Source organism: Syngnathus typhle, linkage group LG18, assembly GCF_033458585.1.
Source record: "Syngnathus typhle isolate RoL2023-S1 ecotype Sweden linkage group LG18, RoL_Styp_1.0, whole genome shotgun sequence".
NCBI lineage: Eukaryota > Metazoa > Chordata > Actinopteri > Syngnathiformes > Syngnathidae > Syngnathus > Syngnathus typhle.
In genome coordinates this window covers 8,863,743-8,891,146 of record NC_083755.1, presented here as the reverse complement: position 1 = coordinate 8,891,146, position 27,404 = coordinate 8,863,743, and the positions used below count along the sequence as shown (strand labels likewise).

The window sequence follows — 27,404 nt, the reverse complement described above, 5'->3', positions numbered from 1 at the left end:
GGAGCCAAATCAATGGGCAGCATTTTGTTTTTCTTTCTGCAGATTCTAGTCATGAAGAAAGAAATCAAGCCTGCCGAGTTGGATTTCCTTCTCAAATACCCTGTCCAACCTGGGGAAACATCACCAGTGGACTTTCTTTCCAATCACTCTTGGGGAGGAATCAAGGTACCGTAAGATAGATGCAAGTTACAAAGCATCCAAGTTTTGTGGAATGTATATCCTAGATGTTACTATTTCTATCTCCTCGGCTCTGAATCTCATTTCCGTTCAGTCGAAGTCACTGTCACTCCCACTGCATAGTTTCAGAATGCATCTCCCACCTCACATAGGCAGATAAAAAAAATTCTCACTAGTCCACAGCTGAACAATTGTTTTTATTGAGTTTAAAAAAATAGAAATGAAATTTGAGAGCATTTCATGTCGAGACTTTGAAACAGTGATGCCAAACTTTGAGCCTTGTACAGCTTGACAACGATTTGCAAATTGTTTTATTCTTCTCAACTTCCTGAAAATTGGGGTTTATATTTGAATACACGGCAACGTCCTTTTGCATGGGACATGGATGGAGTGTTTTCTTCATCTCATTTGAATGAGTGTTTTGACAGCTCTGAGGGCTCATCTTTGTATCCCTGTGTCACGTTGGATGATCATTTCCCATTGAATGACACACCCAATTTCCCCCAAGTCTCTTTAAAGAGCATCTTTTTGTTCATTTAGCCCTAAAGAGCAAGCCTCTACTCTTTTGCCCATCTTGTCACATTTGTTTAGCAGCAAAGCGAATGTAATGGCAGCATGCGACTCTTTAGCCTTTCACGCAAATGAATTTTTCAATCACGACTCTATGGATTTTATCTTAAGCTGAACTCCACTTACGGGCTTTGGAGACAGCTTTCCTCAACTGCACTCAGCCCAAAGACCAACTGATGGAATTCTCCCTTGAACTGGCTACTTTGATTGTTCAGCGCTCGTGACGATATTAGCGATCCCTTGTGAAGCGTTCAAGCTTTTCAATTGCCTTTCCTGATGTACATCAATGTTATAACATTTTATTAAATCAATCAATTTGATTGGAATCGGGATAGAATAGCACATCGAGAGGTTCGAATCTCCAGGGGCATATTTTAACCACTTTCCACATATTTTCCGAATGAATCTGCTGGACACACCATCTTATAAAATGGTCTGCCGCATTTTTTTCGCAGTCGCTGTGTCTAATGGACGAGTTCAGGAATCTCGACCGAGACATCGAAGGCTCGGCCAAACGCTGGAAGAAGTTTGTCGAGTCCGAGTGTCCAGAAAAGGAGAAATTCCCACAAGAGTGGAAGAATAAAAGTTCTCTCCAGAGACTGTGCATAATGAGGGCACTGAGGCCTGACCGCATGACCTATGCTGTAAGGTGAGAGAGGTTCAATGGTCACAGACCTCCAGTGTTTATTTAAATGCTAAAGGTTGATCAGATTGAACTTTGCCTCAAAGTTTGCATTTATAGCCATTTGTCTTTTGCACCAAAATGGCTTCAGCAGCACTTCTTGAAGTCTTAATCAATAAATGTTGCGAAGCCACAAATACATTAACTCCAACGTTTGAAGAAGATAGCGTATCATTGTTTTGGACAGGCTAACAATTTCTCAAGATTGCTTTTCAGCGCTACCATCTAGAAATGGACGAATAACATTTGCCCCAGTCATAATGAGTACTTCCAGTCCAAGTCATGTTACCATAACCTGTTTCGACTCTCTGACACTTACATGGGTCATCATAGGCACCTAACAGATGGAATAACGATTAGAAATAAATTATAAAAGGTTATTAAGAGTTGGTCTAAATGCGCCACCCTATTAAAATTGCATTATGGGATTGCTAATGTAAAATGAAAGTCAGCTGTGTTGGAAAAATGTATATCGTGTCGAACTCATTAAATAAAAGAAAGAGTCACAAATTAACGGACTAATGTAATTTCTGGCCTTGTCCACCCTAATTGTGCTCTGCCGTGCCAAAATAATACAAATAAAATCCGAGATGGCTTGAACCAAGCAAATAGGGAGAAGAATTTCACAAGATGATAATGATTACATTCTACTCGCTAGCGTCTTGAATGTATTCAATAGCCATTTTTGAAAATGAATGGAGTTTTTCCCTTCCTCAGTTCTATGGATGTTTTCCAAGATGGCAATACCATGATTCATTAAACTCAAATTGCGAACAAGTGGTTCAGGAGGCATGAGACATCATTTTCACACATGAATTAGCACCACAAGTCCGGAGCCAACCTTATTGAGAATCTTTGGGATGTTGGCTTTGACTTCATGACTTTGCTACCACCAGTGTCATAGCCTCATAAAAACAAATGCAGGTCCTGACGGGAATACATTTCGGAACCGTACAAGCTTGTCAAAATAATCTTACATTGTGGTTAAAGCTATATAGAGTGTTTTTTTATGCCAGCCAGAGAAAACAAAAATAAAATAATAATTTCCAGAATTACCGTATTTTCCGGCCTATAAGGCGCACCGGACTATAAGGCGCACCTTCAATGAATGGCCAGTTTTAAAACTTTATCCTTATATAAGGCGCACCGGACTATAAGGCGCACCATTAATGCATCATGTCAGATTTTTAATCCAAATCAAATCATTCTCCATTTTATCTTTTTTATTTCAACTTCAGACAGAACAAATTACTTTATAATCATAAAATAATGATCCATAGTCTTTTTGAGTCATGATTCATAGTCTTCAGCGGGCCACTTATGATTGATTTCATGACACAATGCTTTGGGCCAGTTTAAATTTAGGAATTTGGTCCATATATAAGGCGCACCGGACTATAAGGCGCACTGTTGGTTTTTGAGAAAATTTTAGGTTTTTAGGTGCGCCTTATAGGGCGGAAAATACGGTACTTAAAGGTCTTTGGGATGCTATTTAATACTATATATGATATTTATTTAATAATCATAACTTGCAATGAGTAAGGTTTGCAAAAAAGTTTTAAATATCTGTCCATCGCTCTAAACTGGAATCTTTTGGGCTATAGCACTGATAACATAGTTCCTTCTCCTCACAGAGACTTTGTGGAGGAGAAACTCGGGGGCAAATATGTGATTGGCAGATCTCTGGACTTTGCAGTGTCCTTTGAAGAGACAGGTCCGACAACGCCCATGTTCTTCATCCTCTCTCCCGGAGTCGATCCTTTGAAGGATGTGGAGAAACACGGTAATGCTCTGGCTGTTTTATCTTTAATAAGCCGTAAAATTCCTTCTCGCAGCATGTGGGACGTTATCAGAGCATACATACTGTGAACACAGCTGTCATTTCTTCATATTGTGAATTTTTTGGTGTGTGAAACAGACCATTGAAGTGAAGTGCAGGCATACCTACTTGCTACTCTGATTGCAAATCCAATAGATTAGCGATAACAGCGGTTGCTCCATCACTTCTGCATTCTTTTATGTAAGCCACCGTGGGTAGATTGAAGGGATTTTGCAAAAGGTCACATATTTACGAGACCGCACCACTGCTGAAATAGGGCCAACAGAAAGTAAATGCCAATTGCTTCCGACTTACTTTACAGTTGTGGATAATGTGGATGAGCTTTAAAGCGGCCAACATGTTGTACTGATGACCTCACTGAGTTGGCTGTCAAATATCGAATGCCGAGGAGCATTCACAATGCACAATAATCATCCCAAGAGAGCAATTGATATGTTTACATGACACTAATTGAACTAATTGATCTAAGGGCCATCTATTCGATTGGACTCTCTTGGTTTGATACATCTCCAAAGCCCGCGTTAAGCAAACAAATCCGTTTCTGATTGGATCAGCTCGAGATGAAGCAAACAGACCTTGAACTTCTTGTGAAATCCTTTCTTAATTTGATAACAGGAATGATTTGTCCAGGACCTCGTCTGTAAGAGATGTGCTAATTGAATATCAGAAGCCTCACGCTGAGTGGATCAAAGCTGAACGTTATATCATTGCGATCGAAAGAGGAGGCCATCAGAAGATGTTTTTATTCCAACAACTTGAATCATTTCCGTTTCCATTTTGAATATACTGGCGCTGATGAAATGATTTTGAGCTCAGTAGGGGGGCGTCTATTCTTAGGAAGCTCGCTATCTGTCTGCTGCTAGGTCGACGTCGTAAGCCACAAAACTAATTGTTTTGTTCAATCCCAACGACACAGGTAAAAAGCCATTTGCTTAAATTAAAGTGTTTAATGTCTTACTGGGAATTAGATTGGAAGATCAATTTCATTGCCATGTCGGTGTGGTTATTGCCAACACAGAGGTTGAACCTTTCACCAAAAGTGAACCTCGAGATTCTTTTCTTTTTCAAACGTACTACTTTTTATGACCCTCTGAAGTTGTTGGCTACCAATTACCACGTTGCTATTTCTTTCTTTCAGGAAAGAAGCTTGGTTTTACGTTTGACAACAAAAACTTCCATAATGTATCTCTTGGTCAAGGCCAGGAGGCCATGGCTGAACAAGTTCTTCATTTGGCTGCTAAAAATGGCCATTGGGTCATATTACAGGTCCAGTATAACCATCTTCATTCAAATATGCTTGACCAGTATCATCTATGCAACACGTACCTTTGTCTGAAATTCTCGACGGGAATTGTCTTCCTGGAAGAGCCGTGGCATTCAATAGCGCAATATCTATAGACCTCTTATCAGGAGGATAAGGCTCACGTTTGCATTTTGAGTGGAAACCTTGCTGGAATTCCAATGGCAAATATCGATGGATAAAAACCGCAAGACACCCCCCCTCCCCCTATTTTTCTTTTAATACTGTATATATTTACATGCACCAATGTTAGATAAGAAGAAAAGAATGGTATGCCCCAACTCTCCACTCGAAAAGGATAACACAGAGAAGCCGTTGTTTTAATTACCTTTGCATAAGAATTAAGATCAATAGGCTTAAAAAGGATTGTCCCCTTGGCAACAAACCACCCACTCGCTTTATCATCAACTATCTGTCTGCCTGCTGAGAGCTGGATCCATGTCATTGGAAAGTAGCAGAGCGAGAGAGAGAGAGAGAGAGAGAGAAAACATTGGGGGTGTCATTATCTCACTTATTTTACCAGTTCTGATATTATTTTCCCCCACATACTGTATTTCGCTTCCCACCATGATTTGGATTCTCCACTTCCAAGTCCATCAGGGCAGTGCTGGGTCATTGGCCTTCAACATTGATGCTGCAGAAGGCCAGCTCCTGCAGAGACGGACGGGCCAGAGATGTAGAAAGCAACCTCATGGGTAGTTGGCGTGATGGGGAGGCAATCAGTCCAGTAGATTGAACCTGAATATCCTCCACAAGTGGGAATCAAGTAGCCTAAATTTATTGCTAAAGCCACCGACCGCATTAGCAAGCAGTAGCCCAAAGAGTTGGAGACAAGAAAAATAAATGGTAATCCCACCAAGCATTCAGATAAGATACCCAAGTGTTTTTTGTGAGCTGTCACAAAGAGTTGTGCTCACAAACATCTGGGCCTTACATTTAAATGGCCACCCACTAGCTCTGCACCTGGTCGTCATGGTTATGAGCAGTGGTGCATTTAAAATGGGGAAAGCAACTCTGGTCCTCAAAGGGCGCTCTCCTTGTCTCCCTGTTGCAACACACCTGATTCCAAAGGTCTCAAACCAAGAACTTTTGACTGCAAGGCAGATGTGGGCAATTTATAATATTTCTGTTATTTGTCAGCAGTGTGGAATTCCCATCTCTGGACTTGGACACCATTTACTTCACTGTGCTCTAACAATTTGAACTTGAAATGAAATGCGAGGTGCTGTGTTTTCTAAAATTGTTAACATAATTGAATTTCCACTAGGCTGCCAGTCATTGTGACACTGGGTCCACAATCCAGTTTGTCCTGCCCATATCCAACGGTTGTGACCCCGCAGGGGCTGCATCTTCCGTGCTGGAGCTCAGCTGTGCACTTATCCATAGCATTGCTCCTTGGGCTGCATAACATTGGCGTTTGTATGCTCTTCGCTCGCTGGAATAGAAATGTATCAAACGAGTTTTGCCAGCTGTGGCTGCTGATGGGATTTAAAGATTCATCGAAATAGTAGATGACGGTTTGAAGAAGAACTTGATTTGAAAGCTGCTCTTTTGGTTTTGTTTGTTCCTCACAAGTGCATCTGTCTTTCTTCACTTCCATACTCTGTAGCCCAGAGGATAAATGGTTTCATTACTGTTACAAATTGGAAGGCCCTCTCTCACTTCTTCTGTGGACGTCTTTACTGCCTGACTATTTACATGGCGAGAAGAAGGGCTTGTGCTCAAGCCTGATGAAAAAGCCATTCATTCTTCTCTAGAGTACCGTACCAAGAGAAAGAAAATGCACTCATCACTTTGTCTCCTTCAGCGATCGGCCCTGACCCGACTCGACTTTTCTCTCTTTACGCTAGCCCCCCTTTTGTTCAATGTCTCCCCGAAAATCCGACATTCCTTTCCGTCGTGTCCCCTCGCTCGGAAAAAAGGCTAACTTCAGCCATCGTAAGGAAGATTAAATATGAAGAGCGAATGGAAATGAGAAAGTAAAGAGGCTTAAGAATTAATGACTGGAGTTATTAGTGCTGTAATTAGATTTAGGGAATGGGCAGTGCTGCATGGTTAAATGCGTTGGGAGGTGGGTACTTTGGGGGGGGGGCACGGCTGACTGCTTATCATTCACGGGATGTCCTGCAAGTGTCAAGACAGTTGAGATGGAAAATTGAGCTCATCCAAGCTTGTGTGATCGTACAAGTCAGCCCCGCTGCCCGGGCTGTGCTGGCAAGATGAATTTGCAGAAAAGTCAAGCTGAAGTATCAAGCCAGAACGCTTCTTGCTTAATGTCAGCATCTTGAAAATTGCTTTCAAGTGCTGTGTACCATTTAATTGAGTGCCACTTCAAAGTCAAAAAGATGGGGGGAGTGTAGCAAAATGAATTTCTCCCTTTTTGCTAAGTTAGTCTGTCTCTTTGTTTTAGCCAGATCCCATTTTTCTCATTTTCTTTCTGCAGAATATCCATTTGGTGGCTCGCTGGCTGGGTACTCTGGAAAAGCTTCTAGAGCAGCAAGCTGAGGGGAGCCATGAGAACTTGAGGGTTTTTGTCAGTGCTGAGCCTTCTTCCAGCCCTGAGGGCCACATCATTCCACAAGGCATCCTGGAGAACTCCATCAAGATAACCAACGAGCCACCAACGGGCATGCGTGCAAACTTGCATAAGGCTCTGGACAACTTCAATCAGGTAAAACCTTTTAGTGGTTTTATTATTATTATTCCCAAAGATGCACATCATCCAGTGCAGGTCAAGAAGCAGGAAAACCACAAATTCCCTCTAAGGTAAAAAAACAGCCAACAAAACCCAGACTATGAGGGGGGGGCGACCTTTGACTTAGCCAGCTGGGTTCAGATGAAGAAAGAGGGGAAAGGGACGAAAGGAGATAGACAAGAGTGCAATAATAGCTATATCAATGGCGTGGTTTCGAGTTGACCACCTTACTCGCCTCTTCTGTAATTGCTTTCACGACCCCGCCGTCCCCTGGCCACTGAAGAGCCCCTGAATTTCATGGCAATACCTTCAGGCCGATTGTTCCTTATTTTAAAATAGCTCAGCTACTCGGTTACAAGTTGATATAACGAATAAATATGAGCACAACCTTTGATTAGGTCTATTTGTAATATTTAGGTCACAGACGGTCTCTCGTAGTGTATTCCCGTGTCTGTTGAGTGGCAGGTGACGCAACATATGCTAGTTTCCATTGCAGTTTTGTCCTCAAGATGCCAATTTGCCAAAATGAAGCCTTGAGCAGATGGCCCGTTCACTCAACCTGAAACACTTCATAGCCATGGAGGACAGATGTGGCACATGTGAGCATTAAAAGCAAAGTCACTTTCCAACTTTTGCTTTTTTTTGTTTGTGACCAGACATTTCCTGGCACACGTATCCCTCATAGTGCTGTATTGAGCTTTTTTTCCTAATTTACCAATTGTGTCTTTTTTTTCTTGATACCATGTGTGCAAATGTCTTTGTTGATGATCTGACCGCTTGTTGTTTTGCTTGACTACTCAGGTGATGAAAAGCAAGGCTTTGCATCTCATTCCGCGTATTGTGCAGAAGGTTAATTAAAGCTCCAGAAGGTGTGTGTTTGCCGTAGTCACTATGCAACGGAGTTGTGGGCAAGCGTGTGCATCGTGGGAGTCAGCTCCCCAGTGGGCCTCGTCGTCACACTATCCGTGACATACTGGTGGAATGTTTGGAATCCAGCGTCTTTGGTTCCATAGGTTTTATTGGGTTGCTTATTTAACAGTCACTAGAGATTCCATTGCCATTCACGTTTTTTATTGGCCTGTGGAGAATAATGGTCTCGGGACACTGGTGGAGGCTTGAAGCGCCTGACAGGTTGTGACAATTAAAAGGGAATTGTCACGCTTTGGGCCATCTACACATCCGAAAAACTCGGCTGGTGATGGGAAAAATGGATCTGACCGCTGGTCTTGCTTGGAAGGAGATTTTTTTTTTTACCTCATCAAGATGAATATGTTGTGATATCTGATGTGTTGCATGCACAAGGATTCATTCCATTTTTATTTTATTTTCATGTCACATGGTGGGTTTCATTTCATTGATTTTCCTCAATTGAATTTGTTATTCAAGAAATATTGTATGTATTTCAAATTAAATAAAAATCGTTTCATTTATATATATATTCCTATTTATATTTTTATTACCGTAATTTTCGGACTATAAGTCGCGTTTTTTTTTTCATAGTTTGGGTGAGGGGGCGATTTATACTCAAGAGCGACGTATAAATTACGGTATATGTATATTTCTTTTCTGAAATTTGAATTTACAATTGAAATTCCAATTTTATGCCGGTTTAAACGAGACTTTTTTTTGCATTTTTTTGCAGGACACGCTGGAAATGTGCGCACGGGAGAATGAGTTCAAAAGTATTCTCTTTGCACTCTGCTACTTCCATGCTGTAGTTGCAGAGAGGAGGAAGTTTGGTCCTCAAGGCTGGAACAGATCCTATCCTTTTAACACAGGAGACCTCACAATCTCAATTAATGTCCTTTTCAACTACCTGGAGGCTAATCCCAAGGTGTGCTGTGGCGGAACATAAGCCATTTGTAATTTTTTTGGGCGGGGAGCTTTACCCTAATGTTTTCCTGATTCCTAGGTGCCCTATGATGATTTACGCTACCTCTTTGGAGAGATCATGTATGGAGGTCACATCACAGATGATTGGGACCGCCATCTATGCGGGACCTACCTCGAGGAGTTTATTCAGCCTCAGATGATGGAAGGAGAGTTCTTTTTAGCACCGGGTTTCCCTTTGCCTGGAAACATGGACTACAACAGCTATCACCAGGTTGAGCAAACACTTTTATTGAGCTCTTTTATTTCCACCCAAATTGTTAGCAAGACATGAGTGATTACATAAAAAAGTTAATTGTGCCGCTGGATTTTGCAGCTGTTTCAAGAGTTTCCTCCAACACGCCGTCGATGGCTGGAAATTGCTCAAACTGAATTGCTAATCAGCTCCATTTCCAAATGAGAGTGCTAAATCAATAGCAATAAAACTCCCAGATGGGTTCCAGAACTCAACAGTTTTCTACATTTTGCTCAGAAGTAGAGTCCCTTTTGTTCGTAGGAAGGCATGAACTCAATTGGAGTTGGGAAATAGCAATGATACATAAAAGTATATTATAGTAACAGCAATTTACTGCAGAGCTGTACTAATCAATAGTTTGACTTGAATGATTTTTATTGAATGTATCAGTTGTTTCCCACTCACATATGGGGATGAATTAAAAAAATAAAAACTGCAGTTCTACCCCACTACAAACATATTTAATAAAACTAATATTAAAAGCAATAACTTTCTTGCAGTGTCACTCAAACATTTTTATCTGTGGAATTCAGGAGGGGTTTTTTTTTCTTTATAGAGACGTAGAGTTGGAACGAATGCCAGTTATTTAATGACTTCTCTATAATAACATTTTCTAAAATACTACATTAACTTTGAGCTGCCTTCATGGCAACCACAGCCTCGCGAACACACTGTTATTAGCCCAAACCCTTTTTTTTCTCTCTCTCTCTCGGATCACTTCAGAAAGAAATTGTGACAGCTGCAAGCTTCGTAAAGTTACTGCCTCACCTCAGCCTACCTCACCTCGACTGTTATATGATGTTATATAGTATCTGTGAGCGTGAACCTTAAATGACAGGGGTCAAGTCAGAATAGAGGCAGGTCATTGTGTCAGTAAAGACTCTATAAAATTCCAATTTATTTATGATCCATCTGACAGGCCACACAGCCATCTTGGAGCTAGCTTCTTGACTTACGTATATATTTGAAAGAGACGGCGTAGGACAGGAAAGGAGTGAGTCAGCACTTTTCATTTTAGAAATAAACACGTCTATGCAATCAGCAAAAAAAGTAGATCAAGCAATATGACAACAAAGTCAGAGACCCCCATTTCAAAAGAATATGATTACAAACCTGAGCATTTGAGTTTTTCTTTAATGTCATGTCCAACAAGAAGTAGATTGATCATCATGGAGCAGCAGATGGGAAATCTCTCCCCTTGCCTCATTAGCAGCTTGTCAAGTGTTTGAATTTTCAGACATTTTATTTCTTTCTATTCTTCCTTTGTCAGCAATAGTTCAAATCAAACACCTGAGTCAAATGGAAAGTATGATCTATGGAACAGTTTGCGTGAATTAGTGTTACTCTATACTGTTTAAGAACAAAAACTCATTTCTACTTGGAAATAAGAGTCTGGAATCTTCTGCTCAACTCTAACATGGATTTTATTGTCCTCCAGTATATTGACGAGACCCTACCAGCCGAGTCGCCCTATCTGTACGGGCTTCACCCCAACGCCGAGATTGGCTTCCTGACACAAACGTCGGAAAAGCTTTTCCATACTGTACTGGAGATGCAGCCCAGGGATGGAGGTGTCAGTGAAGGGGGAGGAATGACACGGGAGGAAAAGGTCAAATATGATTAGCACTGTCCGGTGCTGAACTGTCAAAAGAAAAGACAAATCATAATATTGTGCGAATGTTTATCGGGATTATTTTTTTTAGCTTTGACCACAAACACCTGCCATTTTGTTCAATTATTTTTTACGCTTAATCTGCACCTCCGGTTTGGAAGGCTTAAGGAAATAAAAACATAGCATGTAAAAACGGTAATGATTGTGATTTGAAGAGTCAAGCTGTCACCTTGAGCTCCTGTGTAAAGCGTGCTTCTCCACAAATGTGAAGTTCATGCTAGATTGTGGAAAGTTGGACCTGCTGTTAAATGCAAGATGACAACAGGTGACACTTTGTGTAGCTACTGCATTCTGAGGGGGAAGATTTTTTTTTTTCTTTGTTTAGATGGAAGGGGTTGTTCTTTGGTCTCCTTTTTGCTTCAGTGTTGCTCTGATGTAACATTTATTTGCCCTGAAAAGCAGTAGGGTGTGAAGTATTGTGCTCTTCTTGTACCATTAAGGTATTTTATTATTTTTTTAATCTAAAACAATGTTTCAATGACCGTACTAAATAATGATATGGTCATTTTTGTATTATTCACGAGTGGATTTTCCCAAATGTGAACCATTTCAAACGTGTCAACTTTTTACCTGAGAAAACATTCGACTTGTCTCAGCATATTAACAGCCACTTTGTATTCAGCCAGCTCAGTACCTGCCGAATTATGATCAGATATTTGAACTGGAAAAATGCATGGATAAGATGACTTGTCCAGCTGCCTTGGAAAAATGTTGACACAGACAGACATCAGACAAGAATATTACATAAGCATTGATTTTTCTTAAGGGATTAGGCTGTTATTGATAGAAAAGCTGTCATTGCAAAAAAAAAAAAAATGCTCATGAATATTTATGGACATGTTTATTTATAACAAAGCAGTTCCTCAGTCAATGCTGGATTTATACAGCAATAGTCTTTTATGAATTTAATTAAAAATAACAATTTCTTGAGAAAGAAATTTACTTATCAGCTATATTTACTATTCATTTCTTTCAAGGTCCGTACAGTGCTGGAAGAGCTTATTGAGAAACTCCCTGAGGAATTTAACATGGGCGAGCTGCTCGGGAAAGCCGAGGAGAGGACTCCCTACCAGGTTGTGGCGGTGCAAGAGTGTGAACGCATGAATCTCCTCACCCAAGAAATCAGACGTTCCCTCAATGAGCTCAGTCTGGGACTCAAGGTGAGATCATTAAAATGCAGGCAGACATTAATTATTGATCGTCTCTTGGTCGGCTTGGGAGCGGTGCTTGGCTCTGGTGTCGACGCGCTCCCCGAGAGACGCTGTCCTTACTTTAGTCCACGGTGTTCTTGGAAGATGAACGGATCTGTTTGTTGTCCACTTTTATTGATTTGGATTTGATTTCAAACTGTAAAGCACTTTGAGTTGCATTTTTCGATGACAAGGTGCTATGTTGAATAATAAATATGATGCTATGCAATAAGAATCATTAACATCTATGATTCTATCCCAGCTAAGTTCTTTTGCCTAAATGATTAGTAAGATTCACTATTAATAAGACTGACTTAGACCTAGCTTTAAAAATGATAAAAAGGCACAACGTGCGGGAGCCGTGTGGCAAGTTTTATTGAGTCATATATGAAGAACCAAATGAAAAAAAGGAAGAAAACTGTGTAAAACCGTTTGTCAGGAGTTATGAGGATCTCTCAACATTAGCGCCACCAATAAATGGGCTCAGTGATTTAAAGGCCACGGTGTCTATTGTACCAGCAAATGGAATCATATTTTGCCTTTACGCTCAAATAAACAGGGACTAGTACAATGGTGTGCCAGTTCATATGATTATTATTCAACTTTGAAAACATTTTGAATCGTTTTTGTCATCCCTGCGCACAATATGAACTCCATTATATTAGAGCCAAAATTGTAGGAAGGTCTCAGAATTTAGATGCTGATAGACCTCATCGAGTTTTGATGCACTTTTGGTGATTAGCATATTAAACTGGAAAATCAATACCCAGAAAATGGATTGCTGTCTTTTAATGATTATTTAGGGGGAACTAACCATGACCAGTGAGATGGAGAACCTGCAGAATGCTATTTTTCTGGACATGGTACCAGAGACTTGGAGCAAGCGTGCTTACCCCTCCATGTATGGCCTGACTCTGTGGTTCACTGACCTCCTGGCCCGGATCAAGGAACTGGACGTCTGGACAAGTGACTTTGTCCTACCTTGCTCAGTGTGGCTGACTGGCTTTTTCAACCCGCAGTCCTTCCTCACCGCCATCATGCAAGCCATGGCTCGCAAGTAGGGCTTTATCCGTATGGCAGCTTGAATTGTTGACTTGTTTGAAAGTGATCCCACTTTTGGATGACAGGAACGAATGGCCTTTGGACAGCATGAGTCTGCAATGTGACGTTACCAAGAAGAACCGTGAGGACGTAACGGCGCCACCTCGGGAAGGTGCTTATGTCCATGGATTATACATGGAAGGTGCCCGCTGGGACACACAGGTACAGCTTAAGTTGTTGATTGATTTTGCTTCACCAGTGAAGTATTTTGACATCTGCCACAACTCCTAATGGAAACAATTCACGGTCCTCTCCAAAACAGGCTCCATTCAATTAAGAGCATAGAATTGTCAATAATGTCTTTTGCAAGATTAATAATTAAGGGCTAAGGGGTCTATTGATTATTTTATTCCTCATGAGATTGCAGCGTATACTGACTAGCCGACTAGCTGGTGGCCATATGTTGAATTTACCTTTCGATGCACCCGACACTTACTCGGTAAATGAAGTTGGATATTTATTCCCGTAAGGATTTCAGCCTTCCATTTGCGGCTGGATTTTCTGTTTTGCATCCCACTTGCATTCGTCTGCTTCTCTGGGCTCTGTCTATCTAAGCACGCTACCTCTAGTATAGAGAATATGTTGCTTGGCTTTCAAGCTGCATCCCCGTAGACTTGTTAATTGGGGAATGTGCAGAGTGTGCACTTGAACATTTAGATCTCCCCTTAGTTGAGTGCTTCCTTTTTTTCTTCATTAAAGTTAGAGGCGGAGGCAAATAGACTCTCCGTTGGATGACTCGAGGAGCTTCTCGTTGCTGCTCTCGTCACTTCTCATCCACTCTCCAAAGGCTAGTCTCGCGCCAATGTCGAGAAATAGGAGAGTAAGCGCTACTCCTGCAAGACAGTGTAGCGATAAAAGTCAAAGATTTAGGATAAGCCTACTGATCTATATTTATGAAGTTCACCTCTTGGGGTATCATGCATTACAAAAAGATGCTGCTAGATACTGAATCTAAGTAAATCTGATTTGAATTCCGCCGAGGTAAATTGTATTCTTTCTTGGTAAATCCAAAATCTAGCCGCACACTGGATGAATTTATCGTTATAGAGATGGATGAGTAGCTCCGCCTCTGCTATGATGTACTTTTATTCAAACATGGTAATAAACATTTTGTCTGACCTCATGGAGATGACAACAGATGACACAATAACAAATCAAATAATAATAATAATAATAATAAAGCCAAATGGTTGTTGCATATTTTTACACGCCCCCCCCCCCCCCCCTCCTAAAAGAAAAAAATATATAATTTGAGTGAGGTACTATATTATGCTTGCTTAAAGTTGTGCATCATTTCCAGATTCAATTAAGGCTTTTGTCCTTGGACTTAAGCAAAGTCATGGGGACTTATACACAGCCCTGCCTGCAATCCTCTATGCATGCATGCACGGTGAAACTTGAGTTTGTCCGCCACTAAATGTAGGAGGATTAATTAGCAAAACAGACCTCCCTGTTTCAGTGAGTGTTTTTGAGGCAGGGCATTGTGACTTTGTCTCAAACACTGTTGACTTTCAAACACACTTCAAGATGATGACAATGTTGTGTCCCATTAGTCTGGTGTCAAACAGGATTAAGACAACATTGAAATGCCCCAAGAAAAATATAGAATTAACAAGCTTCCACTACACTGGACACAAATGAATGTCACACATGCCAATCTGTGGTCATCCTCTTGTCACCCGTCTCTGTCAGACCGGCTTGATCGTGGATGCCCGCCTGAAAGAGCTCACTCCCGTTATGCCGGTCATCTTCGTCAGGGCCGTCCCCGTGGACAAACAGGAGAACAAGAACATGTACCGGTGTCCGGTTTACAAGACCCGTCAAAGAGGGCCTACGTACGTGTGGACGTTTAACCTGAAGACCAAAGAAAAAGCCTCCAAGTGGACCTTGGCTGGAGTTGCTTTGCTTTTACAGATCTAGCTTCAGTAGTGGTACGGTGCTACAACAGGGTCACGTTTCGATTGACCATGCCAATTATATTTGCTTTTGTTTTCGATTCTATTCAGGGGTCTCAAAAAGCTTTTCATAAAACAACCGTATTGCAAATGATTAATAGAGAAGACTCACATGCTTCATTAATCAAGTGCATTCCAAATCATTAATACTGAATAGATCAGACTGGCGGTATGAGAAATTGTGAAAAAAAATCAGTTTTTTCTTCAGCACATAAATTTGCACATGAATCAAAAGTCAATTCACTTCCTCTCGCTACATAGATACATCAATGTTACTTGTCTTTAGATTCCATCACTCTAGGTGAAATTGAAATTCCTGGAAATCGGCACGTCATTTGTCTCTATCCAGTTCCTCCTCATTATTTTTGTCGTTCCAAAGATTTGTATACACCAAACAAGAAAATGCCTTTTTGTTGCTTGTGTATCTACTCTTAGCCACATTGCATGATGATACAAAACAAAACTGTAAATGTAGACTATAATCCTAAATAAATAAATACAATAGCTACTCATGCACGGTTCCGTTTCTTTTTCATCCAGAACTTGGAGTGCTTTAATCATGTATTCAGAGACAGACTTGGAGGTGTGAAGAGGGTGGAGCAGATGATCCATGGAGGACAATCTAAGTAGAACAACTATAATACAGATTGAAGTGGCAAACTATTGACCTTCCAATTGCAGTCCGACTGACCTTTCCATAGTGTTTGTAAACAAAAGGCGCCAAGGTCCAGAAATGAGAAATCCCTGCTTGCCGCAATTTGGTTTTATCCACAGGCAGGCTTTTGGGTTTGACACCTCTGGCTCGCACTAAAACTCTCCCAGATAAAATGATTTCTTGGTTTGAAGAAAAAAAAATAAAATTAACTATGCAAACCACAAATAACTGCTACAAAGGTGTCATCCATGCTGTATCCTGCATCCTCGTAGGTGATGGGAGTCAAGGGAAACTACTAGTCTGTGTGGGCAGGTTTTCCGTAGACGGCAGTTTAAGACTTTCCTTCTTCTCTGCCCACACTTTGCAGTCCAAAAATGACAATAGTTTCTCGTTAATGCCTTCTCCGATGAAATGGATGTTGCTGCCCGCTGAGTTAATGTGTTCCGTAAACAATTCGACTTTACAGGCTTTCATCTTAACCTCTTAGAGAGAAAATAGCTCATGCCAAAGCTTTGAGAGAAATGATCACCTATCTACGACATGACAAATTGAGCATCCATTCTCCCACCAGTACACCAAAACCACCGAGAGACTCGTTATCTCTAGATAGGTAGTGTTCAGTGTATTTAGTTTTGTTTCATGTTATGTCTTGTCTCCATGCATATCTTGCTCATTAGTTGTTGTGTATATATTTTTAATGACTTTTATCATTAATTTTGCTGAATTTTCCAGGGTGGGGGACATGTGTGAGACATTTGGTGGTTGCTTGGTTACTGCTCAGTCCATTAATAGGAATCCTTTCAAGAGACACACAAATGTTCTCGATACATGATGATGATATTCAGCATTGTCAACTTTACGCAACATTCTCGTTTCTAAAATAATTTATATATAATTATAATTTATATAAATATATAATTGCCCTAGAGTATAAAACCTCCTGAGCTCAGCTCTTTAAAGCCAGTCCACCTTTTTTTTTTTCTCTCTCTCTCTCGACATGTTTGATATGAATATCCTCTATGTCAGGTTGTCAAGCAATGAGCAGAGTGAGTGATGATGAGAGCAGACCTGCTCGGTCGGTCGGGAGTGTCATCACTGATGATGAGTAATGAATCTTTGAATAAGGCCCAACAGCAGTGGAAGAGTCCCATGGTCAAAGAAAGAAAGTGAAAGTGTCAAATTCATGTGGAGATTAATTTCTCATTCGAAGTAACCTGTTTTGAAGAATCCAACGCAAACAAGTCATTTTCATAACAAGTGTTGATGAATGGCACAATCTTGCCTCAGTTTGGAATGCTAAGTCCTTCTCCTCACTGCTTCCACCCAGAAGAGTGGATTGTGACAGAACGGCTGGATCAGGCTGCAATATTGGGACAATACGTGCGGCCTGGCGAGGCAAGTCACTGCCTCTGCAGACCAGCAGCGCAAGGAAGGAGATGCGTTTGGCTGCGGCTGGTGCCGGAGGTAATTAGCTTTGACAGAGCTGATGAGTTGCTAATTAAATGTTTATCCGAATCTGGCATCTGTCGTAAAACAAATGTCTGTTAGCGGCCGACAATCGGTGGATTATCACAAAGAGCTGTGTTTGGGTGCTGCACGTGGGGAGATAAAGTGCAGGACGACAATGGATTCAGACACGTCATGTTGGGAGATTCCTGTGCCTCATCATGCCACTGATTATCTTTCCGTCCACATTCAAGAAGACATTCGCTGAAACTTTTATATTTGCTTGTTGAAACTACTTTTTTTATCTTCATGCATTTAAATGTTGAATGCGAAAGCAAGCAGCAACTATAAATGGAAAGTAAAGAGGATCGTCCGTCCTTTCTCTCCAGCTCCACCTACCCAATTAGGCAGCAGGTTGACAAGAAGGAAATCCTGCCCACTAAGGAACACAAACTCAAGCAACACCACTACGTTGTGCACAGGTCAGAACTTTCTTTTCATCTTTGTGCTTCAAGTGTAGGCAATAAAACGGATCCTGTGACAATATAATGAAGAGCGCCATGTGGAATATTCAAAAATAAGGTTGCAGTGCTAGTCGGGGTATCCCAGGTGTGTCACCCTTGTTGCCTCTCCCTCCCTCCCAGCAAATAAATTCTCTGATTGAAATATTTTCATTTAAATGCTGATGGCTTGAGAATTGGAGTAGCAAGCTTTGACACTTTGCTTTGAGACTTGTTGACCAAATCTCTCTCACGCACACCGATTTCCATGAATTTAAAGGAGGTTGACAATTTGACTGAGCAGCATTCAAGCTAGCTAGACTGTGCTTTTAATCCAGATTGTATTGCACTGTTGACCTAGTTGAAACATATGTGCCCGATGTCAAGATGAAGCTGTTTGACAAAGACCAAGCTCTGGCTGTGAAATAAATGGGACTAAATGAGTGCAGTTAAATCAGAGAGCACCTAGCTGCAGCCTCTTAAACTATCCCCATCTTCTCCAGAATTTTAAATATCTTAAATATTTGTTTTAGTTGGAAGTCACCAAGTGTTAAATGGTTTTGCTATTTTCTAGGTGTCTCTGTCAAAAGTGTGAACGAGAAGCTCAAGTGCTGATTTGAATCTGCAAATATGACAGCAGATGTTGCTTTGATTTATTGACTGCTTTTAAAAGGCTGTGCTCTTAACCGTCTGTCTGTCTGTCTGTCTGTCCTCTTGCTTTATGGCCTAGTGTGAAGTCAACTCTGGATATGACAGCTGCAGAGCTGCGAGTCAACTCGACAGTTTGGAAAATGTTCTCTGGTGAGTCTGTTCCTGCCTGCTGGCAAGATGCAAAATATTGCTCTCATTCTTAACCCGCTCAAACAATCCGAATTCAATATCAAGTCGATTGAATGTTTGAATTGATTGACAACTGCGCATGTCACTCTGTTTCATATTTGGACGTTCAGTCCAGAAATGCTCTTATGGTACGACGATTGTGTTTGCACTGAGCTTTATTTGAATTTAGCAACACACCAAAATCTGCTTTTTTTTTTTCCCCCCTTGACAATCATGACATGTTTTTGTGGTTCAATGAAAACTAATACAGGTAATCCTTTGCAGCACATAATGTTGAGTTTAATGACTTCGTGTCTTTCAGTGTGAGCAGCCCTTATCTTTACCCTTGCTGCTCTTGTCATTCATTTTATTGGTCAGTCATTTTGTTGTTGCTGCTCAGTATGCTATATATTATATATTGATGATAAATGCTATCATTTCTTGCCTATAGTTTGTCTAGTATTTTGATTTGACTTTGATTCTTCAGTATACTGTATTCCAAGTTTTGAACAATCCATTCATTCATCCATGCAGCCTAAATGCCAAATTTCATGCACTACTGTATAATACAGTATAATTAGTCTTGTTCTTTGTTATGCCAGACGAATGTTGAAGTTCACTTGAATTATAGGAGACCTATATGACTTCTCATTTCGACTAAAACAATTTAATAAGCTATTCCGAGGGCGCTGGAGGGAGGGCAGGAATCCCACTTCTATGTTGAGGCATGACATTTTCATGCTACTAGGAAAGGTCAAGAGCAGGAAGTTTTGGTTAGTATAGCTTGTGAAAATAAGTCGTTAACAATCTTTACTATTTTTGTAGTGCATTTAATAATGTTGAATTACTTTGTATATATGAAGTGAGCTGATATAAAGCCTCAAATGACGCTTGCACATCCCATTGCCATCCTGCAAATAAAAATAAACACAGTCCTGAGGGAACAATATTGAATGTTTAAAAAAATATGAATGTTTATTTGTCCCTATGAGCATTATAATCCATTTTCGTAATCGGTGATGTCAATGGAACACGCTACACATCCAAGTATGAACAGTGTTTTTTGTATTTTTTCTTTTTTTTAATCGTCACACAGTCGTTCCTTTCTCCCTACAAACAGTTTTGCAAAGACACGCACAATATAGTTGTTTTTTTCTCCTGTCAAATACTTGTTGAAGTGGGTTTCTAATCTGAATTTACAAAACAGTGATCGTTTTTAGTCCTTCTTTTTAAGAATCCATTGAAAACAGACACTCTAATACCAAGTCCATTCAGTTCGGATCTATCCAGGATAATGTTTACATTATAGCTTATTTACAATCATCTACTTGAAGCAAAAGAAACCAAAATATATCATTGTCATGGTTCACTTGCAAAAAAAAATGCTAGCCATCACTAAAAACTCTGAAATATAATTATGATTCTATCACGATTGTGCTTTGTAACCCACATAACCACTTCAATTTTGGAAATGGAACATCTGTTGGAGGCACCTGAAAGTGCAAATTTCAGATGCTTTTCACTTATGAGTAGGACAGGGTGCACGTTGTTTGCTTTATTTATATATTTATAAGGTTATTACAGGTTCATCCAAGCTCATCATCTGTGTTGCACATCAGAAATCAAGGAGGAATTTGGCCCGTGGGTTTCCACTGTGCAAAGCCCTTTGTAATTTGCCCCAAATGTTCGTAGATGTTGTCGATTGGCTGGACAAAGAGGGTCAGTCGAGACTTGAGAATGAGGCCAGGGCCAGGGCCAGGGCCTGTACACGGACGGATAAGAGAATGAAGATGGAGGGAGCTATAGTATTCGGCATATGAAAGCGAGACTTTTGCCAAATTAAAATACTCTGAATGCAGTGTACAGTGTAGCTGGTTTTACCGGTCTCTCACATTAAGCTAGTGAATGTTCTTGGTCCTGGAACATGGGTCAAAGTAAAGTGAAGTCCTACTCTGAGAGAATAGTGAGCACAGCAGCCTACCAAGGCCAGTTGTGTTTTTGTCCGTGCAGTTCAGGCACTCCTTGGTTGCCATTACACAGTCACCTCAGTCTTGCTTCCTGTGCGGTAGTGCTGTGGATGTTGCTGTGGATGTTGCTGCTGCTGCTGCTGCTGCTGCTGCTGCTGGTGATGCTGCGGGGCGTAGTGGAGCTGCTCCACAGTGTGAGTCCGTCTGGCGGCAAACGCCTGCCGCTTGGATACAGTCTGGTTCATTGCTAAAGTGTTGGAGTGTGGGGCCGCCGCTGCCGCCGCCGCCGCTGCCGCCGCCGCCGCCTGAGTTCCGGCGCCGCCACCGCCGTTGTTCGAGGCACTGGGATGGGAGTGCATTTTGGTCATCTTGTAGCGATCCATAAGAGGCGTGGTGGGTATGAAGACGTCTGTGTGCGAGATGGCACGCGACATGGACTTGTCGCTTCCGTAAAACTCCCCGGAGATACTGCTGACCATGCCGCGCTTCAGCGACAACATCAGCTTGTCCGGGGAGAGCAGAGGATCCTGGGATAGAAGGCGGTCTTGTGAGTACAGGCGATCTTGTGAGTAGAGTCGTTCTTGAGAGTAGTGGCGGTCTTTTGAATAGAGGTGTTCCTGGGAGAGAAGTCGGTCCTTGGAGTACATGCGGTCTTTGGTGTACAGGCGGTCTTGGGAAGTATGGCGGTCCTGCGGAAGAAGGCGCTCCTGGGATCGAAGACGTTCGGCAGACAGCAGCTGCTCGTCCGACAGAATCCGGCCTCCGTAAGGGGACATCCCGTTGGAGGATGGGTTGTAATCCTGTTGTGGGACTCTCTGCGGGGACAGCACCCGATCTTGGGACATGGCTCTCTGGACTCGTCGGGGCCTTTGTCGTTGCTGGGACTGCTGTTGAGAGGACTGTGACTGGGGAGTTGCCTGCATGATGGAAGACTGTGGAACCTGACTCTGAAGCTGCTGCTGTTCCCGATGCTGCAATAAAGGGAGCCGAGCAGACAAATGGAAATTGTTAATCACGGGCTCTCGGTACTTAGTCGCGTCCTCACTGCCTGCGCTATTATTACTGCTTGTATGCGGAGATTTTTACATAGTCGAATGAAAATTGCAAACACTACTAGGGTGTGTTATGAATTCTATAATTGCTCTTTCCTAATTGCAATGCAGTGGAGAAATGTCAGCTGGTGGGAATTCTCATTTAAATTATTGAACAAATATCGAAATATAACACTTTTCTGGCTTCAAAGGGCTTTAACGGCATCAGGAGATAAGGCGGGGTACGATCTTACTCGAGACTGTTTAGTTTTAATTTGGTTTGCGCCAATCGAGATCAAAGTGCACTGCTTGATGGAACCCCAGATGTTGTTTCACACAAACAGGCACTACAGAAAATCAAGGTTAACCAGCATAGTAGTCAAGACTCTCATGTACTTTGGCTTACGGCCAAAAATGAGCACTTTTTACTCACCTGGTCTTGAGTGATTTTGAGAACATGCAAGGGAAGAGTGCCTCTTGCTGCCAGGTCAGGCAGGTGTCTCTTCCGAGTGTAGTAGTCCTCGACGTCTTTATCTGCTGCAGAGGAAATGAGGAAGGGTTAAACAGATGCGAGAGGAAAATCTCTTATTTCAATGCACGGGAAGAATGCAGCTCGACGGCTTTCAGGGAACAGGTCATTGAGTACAGTGTGGAAGGAGAGACAGAATTGCAGTCAGATGATACGACATGCCAGGCACATAATATCCACATGTCCAGATTGGGAAGCCGACGGTGCAGGAGGCAATGGCTGCGGGGGCGGAATTCTCAAAGGTCACGTAAAAGGAGATTCAGACATTGTCATATCACATCCACACGTGGCATCCAGTACATGCTAAACAGCAGAGTGACACCGTACAATGAAGTATGTAGTCTTCAATGTCGTTATTTTCCCTTGGATCACTTGTACATGCGTTGAGATCGGAATATTTTCCCAGAAAGCACTGTAGCACCAACATGCCACATGAAACCATGCAAACAAGTGCAATTTATATACAGTGTCGTTTTCGGATTATTAGGGAAGGCTGATTTTAACATGCTGCTGATACTAGCCACCAATACTTGGGTAAACAAAAATCATTTCTAAGAGTAAATTCTCCACGCCAGGAGTTGCTGTTATAATGCAACAGTCCGACACATGGGCGAAGCATCATTTGCGTCCATTTTTTTTTTCTATGCCAATGTGCAAATGATATTTTATTTACCAAAGTGAGTCCTCCAAGAATGAGCACTTCTATGCGATCTGAAAAAAGTGCTAGCAAACCTCTTTTACGATTATCATGATTATTCAACGTTTCCACATCAAATAAATAAAGAAAATGTCAGTGTTGTTTCCGAGCGCTGACACAAATGCCGCCTCGTGAAAGCTAGGGTGTCATTTAAAAAGGGAGCAAACATTAGCCTTATTGAGAATTCATACACGACCTTTTCAGTCGGAGCTATATACAGTATGTGAGGTGTTGTTTATGCCACCTGTCAAGGCTACTCACCGCCAAAATCCCCTTCTGTGGCCTGTCCCGCCTCCTTCCCAAGAATAAACGTTCTTTTCTCCAGTAGAATTATTCCCATCTAGCGTAATCATTTGGAATATACAAGTACTATATTGCCTGTATTTTGCTACTTGATATGATTAAGCCTTCCTACATTTGTTTCTTTTATTATATCCCAACACTGCAAACATCTCCATCATTGTCCTCTAAGCACAATTCAACTGGAAAACCTCCTGGCCTTTTGCCGACAACTCAAGAAGCAGACCTTATGTTTTTAATCACCTGCTTTAAAGGCATTGTGGATATTATATATTTTGGCGAACCAAAACAAAAGTATAAAAGTGGATTTTGCTACCTTGTCATTTTGCTAAACAAGCCATACGGAGTGAGACCCGAAGGCATTGGAGATGGCTCCCCTCACATTGATCGGGAGCCAAAAGTCGAAATGAGGCAGGAATGATGAAATTACACACGCCTTGGGGAAAAGTTGCGTTCCACTTGAAAAATGGCAGGAGATGAGACCACATTGGATTCCAGAAATCCAGCAAAGCAGCGCAAAGTCAATAGAGAGCCGAGACCTCTTAAACGTTCGATTAGAGCGCAGAAGTCGAACAGAGAAGTGGATTCAACTGACTCCCTCTAAATTTGGAATTCTTTCAAGGTCGCAAACGGCTGACATGAACATCAGCTCTCTATGCCAAGTTTATTTAGAGAGGAAAAATCGGAACAATAGCGGGACAGTGAACCAGAAACGTGCAAATCAATTATTTTTTTTTACACTTGTGACAATAGCCCAGAAAAAGTTTCTCAAGGTCTCACCAAGGCACAAAAATCATGCACGACATCAGGGAGGCCTACTCTTGCATTAGTGCTGTGAACTTGGACCTACTCAGTTTCTTCAAAGACGAGAAGCGGCTGAGGTCGGCTTTGATGGCCGCCTCGTAGGAGGGCGGCAGGTGGGACAGACTCTGGAAGGAGCGTGAAAAAGACAGGTCGTAGGGCTCCGTCTGCGAGGTCAGGATGCCACTTATCCGATTGTTGTCTAGAGACACGTACATACATATACAGACACATAGGGAGGCAAGAAAAAAGAAATGGGCTGTACTGGCTTCTCCTTTCCGACCTTCTCCCCGTTTAAAACGAGTCAAAGCACCACGACACCACAGGCAACCACCATGGAAGACCACCCGCTGAGACAAAAAAGCAAAGATTGAAGCTGGAGTTCTTAGTCCTACAAATAGTTCCTGGAGGCAGATTTGCTGTGAACCAATCTTGCACTGTTCCCTGGCGTGAATATTTCCAATCCATGGTTGGAACCCCCGGAGCAGAGGCAGTGCATATGGTATCTTTATTTTGGTTCTGCAACCAGTTAGGACAAAGAATACCTCGCTTGGAATTTTAAATCGACACAAATACTCTGAAGTAATCCAATTTAGTTACTCTTAAAATAAAATCCGTCAATTAACTGAGTTGCTTTTAAAATGATTGAAATCAGTCGAGTAGTGAGTTTTCAAAGTAACTGGCACCAGTGTTAAAATGAATCGACACCACATTGGGTGCGGGAAAAAAAAAAACATAGGAAAAACTTTTGTCATGTGACTATTGGCCAACACATGAAGATGCATTTTACTGGAGATAGGACAGAAAACAGACGGCTGCAGCAAACCGTTAAGAGACTCCAATAGGTTTGCATGTGTGTGTTTGCAACACAATTGGGATATGTGAATGTCCTCCCAATATATAAAGTGATACTGCAGGGCACTCAACATAAACATACAGAAATAAAAAGTGTCAAATGCATAAAACAATCAATACAAACGTAAATCCATATATTGAGAGCCCCGCTTAAGTGTGTCAAAATGCTGCTGAGGCTAAATAAATATTGGTTCATTTTGAAATCCTCTTCAAAGACCATTTTCTAAGAACTTCGACTCATTGAGGAATAGTTTTGTTGATTTGATGGAGCTGGAGTGACAGCATGGCTCAAACCTTGTGTGGCTATCTGGGCTCAGCACCTGCCTTCACCGTCGACTTATTCGAGGGAGCCGGCCGGGCTTCAACTTAATCACTGAATTGAAGTGAATCTGACTGCAGCGTTCAAAACTCCAACTGGGGGTCACACTCTACGAATATCAAGGACTGACTTGACAAGTGTCAGGCTTTGACAGGGAAGACATTAGTCCAACAGATTGGGAAAAGGAGAACAGACTGACCAGACAAGACCACAAACAACAGATGCGTGCGCTCGGAAAGTGACCCCGCTCGTGACAGGAACGGTGTGTGGCAGCTAACGCCTGCTCGGGCCGGCCGGCCGGGAAGAGCAACAGGGTTACTTTCATCTAAGGCACGTATTGGCAAGCCTCCTCGTGTCTCCCATCCGCTGCAGACTTCCACGCTCTGTCGGTTTTATCTATCCAACCATGCTGCCACCCACTTTTGCTCCTTAATTCTTTCTTGTGCGTTTACAAGGCCCCCGCCATTTCCTCGCTGGCTCCAGCTCTATCTGGTCCTCCCATATGAGCGAGTCTGCGGAGCGCTGCGGTGCGGTGCGGAGCTGCAGTCATGGGTGCGGCCCCGCACCAGCCGCAGATAAAAAGACAGCTGCATGATGGAGGACGGGGAGGAAGAGGGCAAGACATTGAAGATAAGCAAAGCTTAAAAAAAAAAAGGATGATGACGAGAAAAAATAGAATGAGGAGGAAGGCTTGAGCGCGGACGGCAGGGGGGCAACAACAGGGGGTCCCGGGAGCCGGAAGGACTGTGAAGGACGTGTGTGGACTGCATCAATAAGGGATGATTTGACTCGGGCTGCTCTATAGGGTTCTCTCTTTTCAAACCAATGTCATCACGGACGCAAGATGTAGTGACGGACTGACACTTATTGTATTTGTCCATTGTCTTAAAATCCCAGATCATTTTGATATATTACTTTCAAGTACAGTAAAAGGTGTAGAATCCCCTATAAATTAGAATATATCATGTCCAAAAAGTATTGCAACTTTTGCAGTACTTTTTTTCCAATGATTTTTGTTGACTATACAAACCACTAATATAGTATGTTAACTGCATCAAATAGTGATGATCCTTATTAAAAATGGATGTATTCATTTAGCTGATGAGACTACAGGCTAAATTCAGTCGGAATTATTTTTGCTGTTGCCGTGTTTTTAGTGACGCAGCTTTATAGCCTCTTGCACCAATTGCAGAAAAAAAAAATCCCAACGTTGAAATGTATGATTCTTCTACCACGATTGGTCACGTCAAAGACCAACCGGATTATCTTCTCACACAACGTTCAAAGAAGCTGCCAAATTCACTGGCAGATATATAAAAAGGAAGACAAGAACAATGAATCCTGAAACAGATGGTGTGAACCCTACAGAGCACTTTGGTTAACATGGAAGACGGCGGTGACCCAAAATCCACACGAGAAATGAAGCTTGAAACTAACATCTTAAAATATATGCCCAATTTTCTTTAGTGCATAACTATAAGGGAAGGTTTTAATTGTTTTTAATTCTACCTGCATGGACACAGGAGATTTTCATGGGATTTGTGGAAATTGCTCTGGCCTGTTCCTAACGCTTTTTCAACTTAGTACATTATTCATTTGGTTCCCTGGGTCGTACACAAACACTGTGCGTGCGTGCGTGCCTCCATCCATACCAAACAGCCCATTTTTATTGAGTGGAAAAACATGTGGGGTGTGTATGGGGACAAAAATGTCATTTCAGTTGAACTTACCACGCCTCAATGATCGGTGAGCTACCAAAACCAAGTAGAAAAAAAAAATAAGTTCAGTGACATGTTGACGATGACACAAACAGAGACTACTTCATATTCAGCGCAGCCTGTGACCAAAGTCCCCCCCTCAGAAAAGGGAATTTAATCACTTTTTTTTTTCTTTATCTCCCAGGCTTGTGATAAAGGAAGTGCAAATGATGTGCATTTCCTGCGTGTTTGTCACAGGCCACTGGGGGGGGGGGGGGGGGGGGGTTCTTGCCGGTGGACTTAATCTTTCAAAAAAGAAACTTGTGCTTAAATTTGAAGCCTGTCTGAGAGTCTTCTATCAAGGTTTATTTTTTTGGATGTGTTGTTGGAATTGACTTCATGTTTTACATAGATACAAGTCAAATGAATTTTGCTTTTGGTTATTGCCTTGTGTACCGTATTTTCCGGACTATAAGGCGCA

General features: G+C 41.8%; 2 protein-coding genes across 9 annotated transcripts in view; one reads left to right on the top strand and one right to left on the bottom strand.

The window, feature by feature from the left end:
* LOC133143001 (dynein axonemal heavy chain 9-like) overlaps positions 1 to 15,808 on the top strand; it is a 50,662-nt gene extending 34,854 nt beyond the window's left edge. The window contains exons 38-49 of the mRNA XM_061264710.1: positions 43 to 165; positions 1,203 to 1,396; positions 3,064 to 3,212; positions 4,408 to 4,535; positions 7,013 to 7,240; positions 8,907 to 9,098; positions 9,177 to 9,368; positions 10,828 to 10,998; positions 12,039 to 12,221; positions 13,055 to 13,308; positions 13,379 to 13,514; positions 15,045 to 15,808. Coding sequence (XP_061120694.1) covers positions 43 to 165; positions 1,203 to 1,396; positions 3,064 to 3,212; positions 4,408 to 4,535; positions 7,013 to 7,240; positions 8,907 to 9,098; positions 9,177 to 9,368; positions 10,828 to 10,998; positions 12,039 to 12,221; positions 13,055 to 13,308; positions 13,379 to 13,514; positions 15,045 to 15,272 — 2,178 coding nt within the window. The 3' untranslated portion in view covers positions 15,273 to 15,808. The remainder of the gene's footprint in view (positions 1 to 42; positions 166 to 1,202; positions 1,397 to 3,063; positions 3,213 to 4,407; positions 4,536 to 7,012; positions 7,241 to 8,906; positions 9,099 to 9,176; positions 9,369 to 10,827; positions 10,999 to 12,038; positions 12,222 to 13,054; positions 13,309 to 13,378; positions 13,515 to 15,044) is intronic.
* A 3,868-nt stretch (positions 15,809 to 19,676) lies between these two features.
* Positions 19,677 to 27,404, bottom strand: part of LOC133143149 (protein shisa-6-like) — a 37,345-nt gene continuing 29,617 nt past the window's right edge. For 2 of the 8 annotated variants that reach the window (XM_061264933.1, XM_061264935.1), the window contains 4 exons: positions 26,957 to 26,977; positions 24,102 to 24,254; positions 22,159 to 22,262; positions 19,677 to 21,665 (listed from right to left, as the gene is read on the bottom strand). In XM_061264933.1, coding sequence (XP_061120917.1) covers positions 20,760 to 21,665; positions 22,159 to 22,262; positions 24,102 to 24,254; positions 26,957 to 26,977 — 1,184 coding nt within the window. In that variant the 3' untranslated portion in view covers positions 19,677 to 20,759. The remainder of the gene's footprint in view (positions 21,666 to 22,158; positions 22,263 to 24,101; positions 24,255 to 26,956; positions 26,978 to 27,404) is intronic. The other 6 variants (XM_061264937.1, XM_061264939.1, XM_061264934.1 and 3 more) reach the window with 3 other exon arrangements.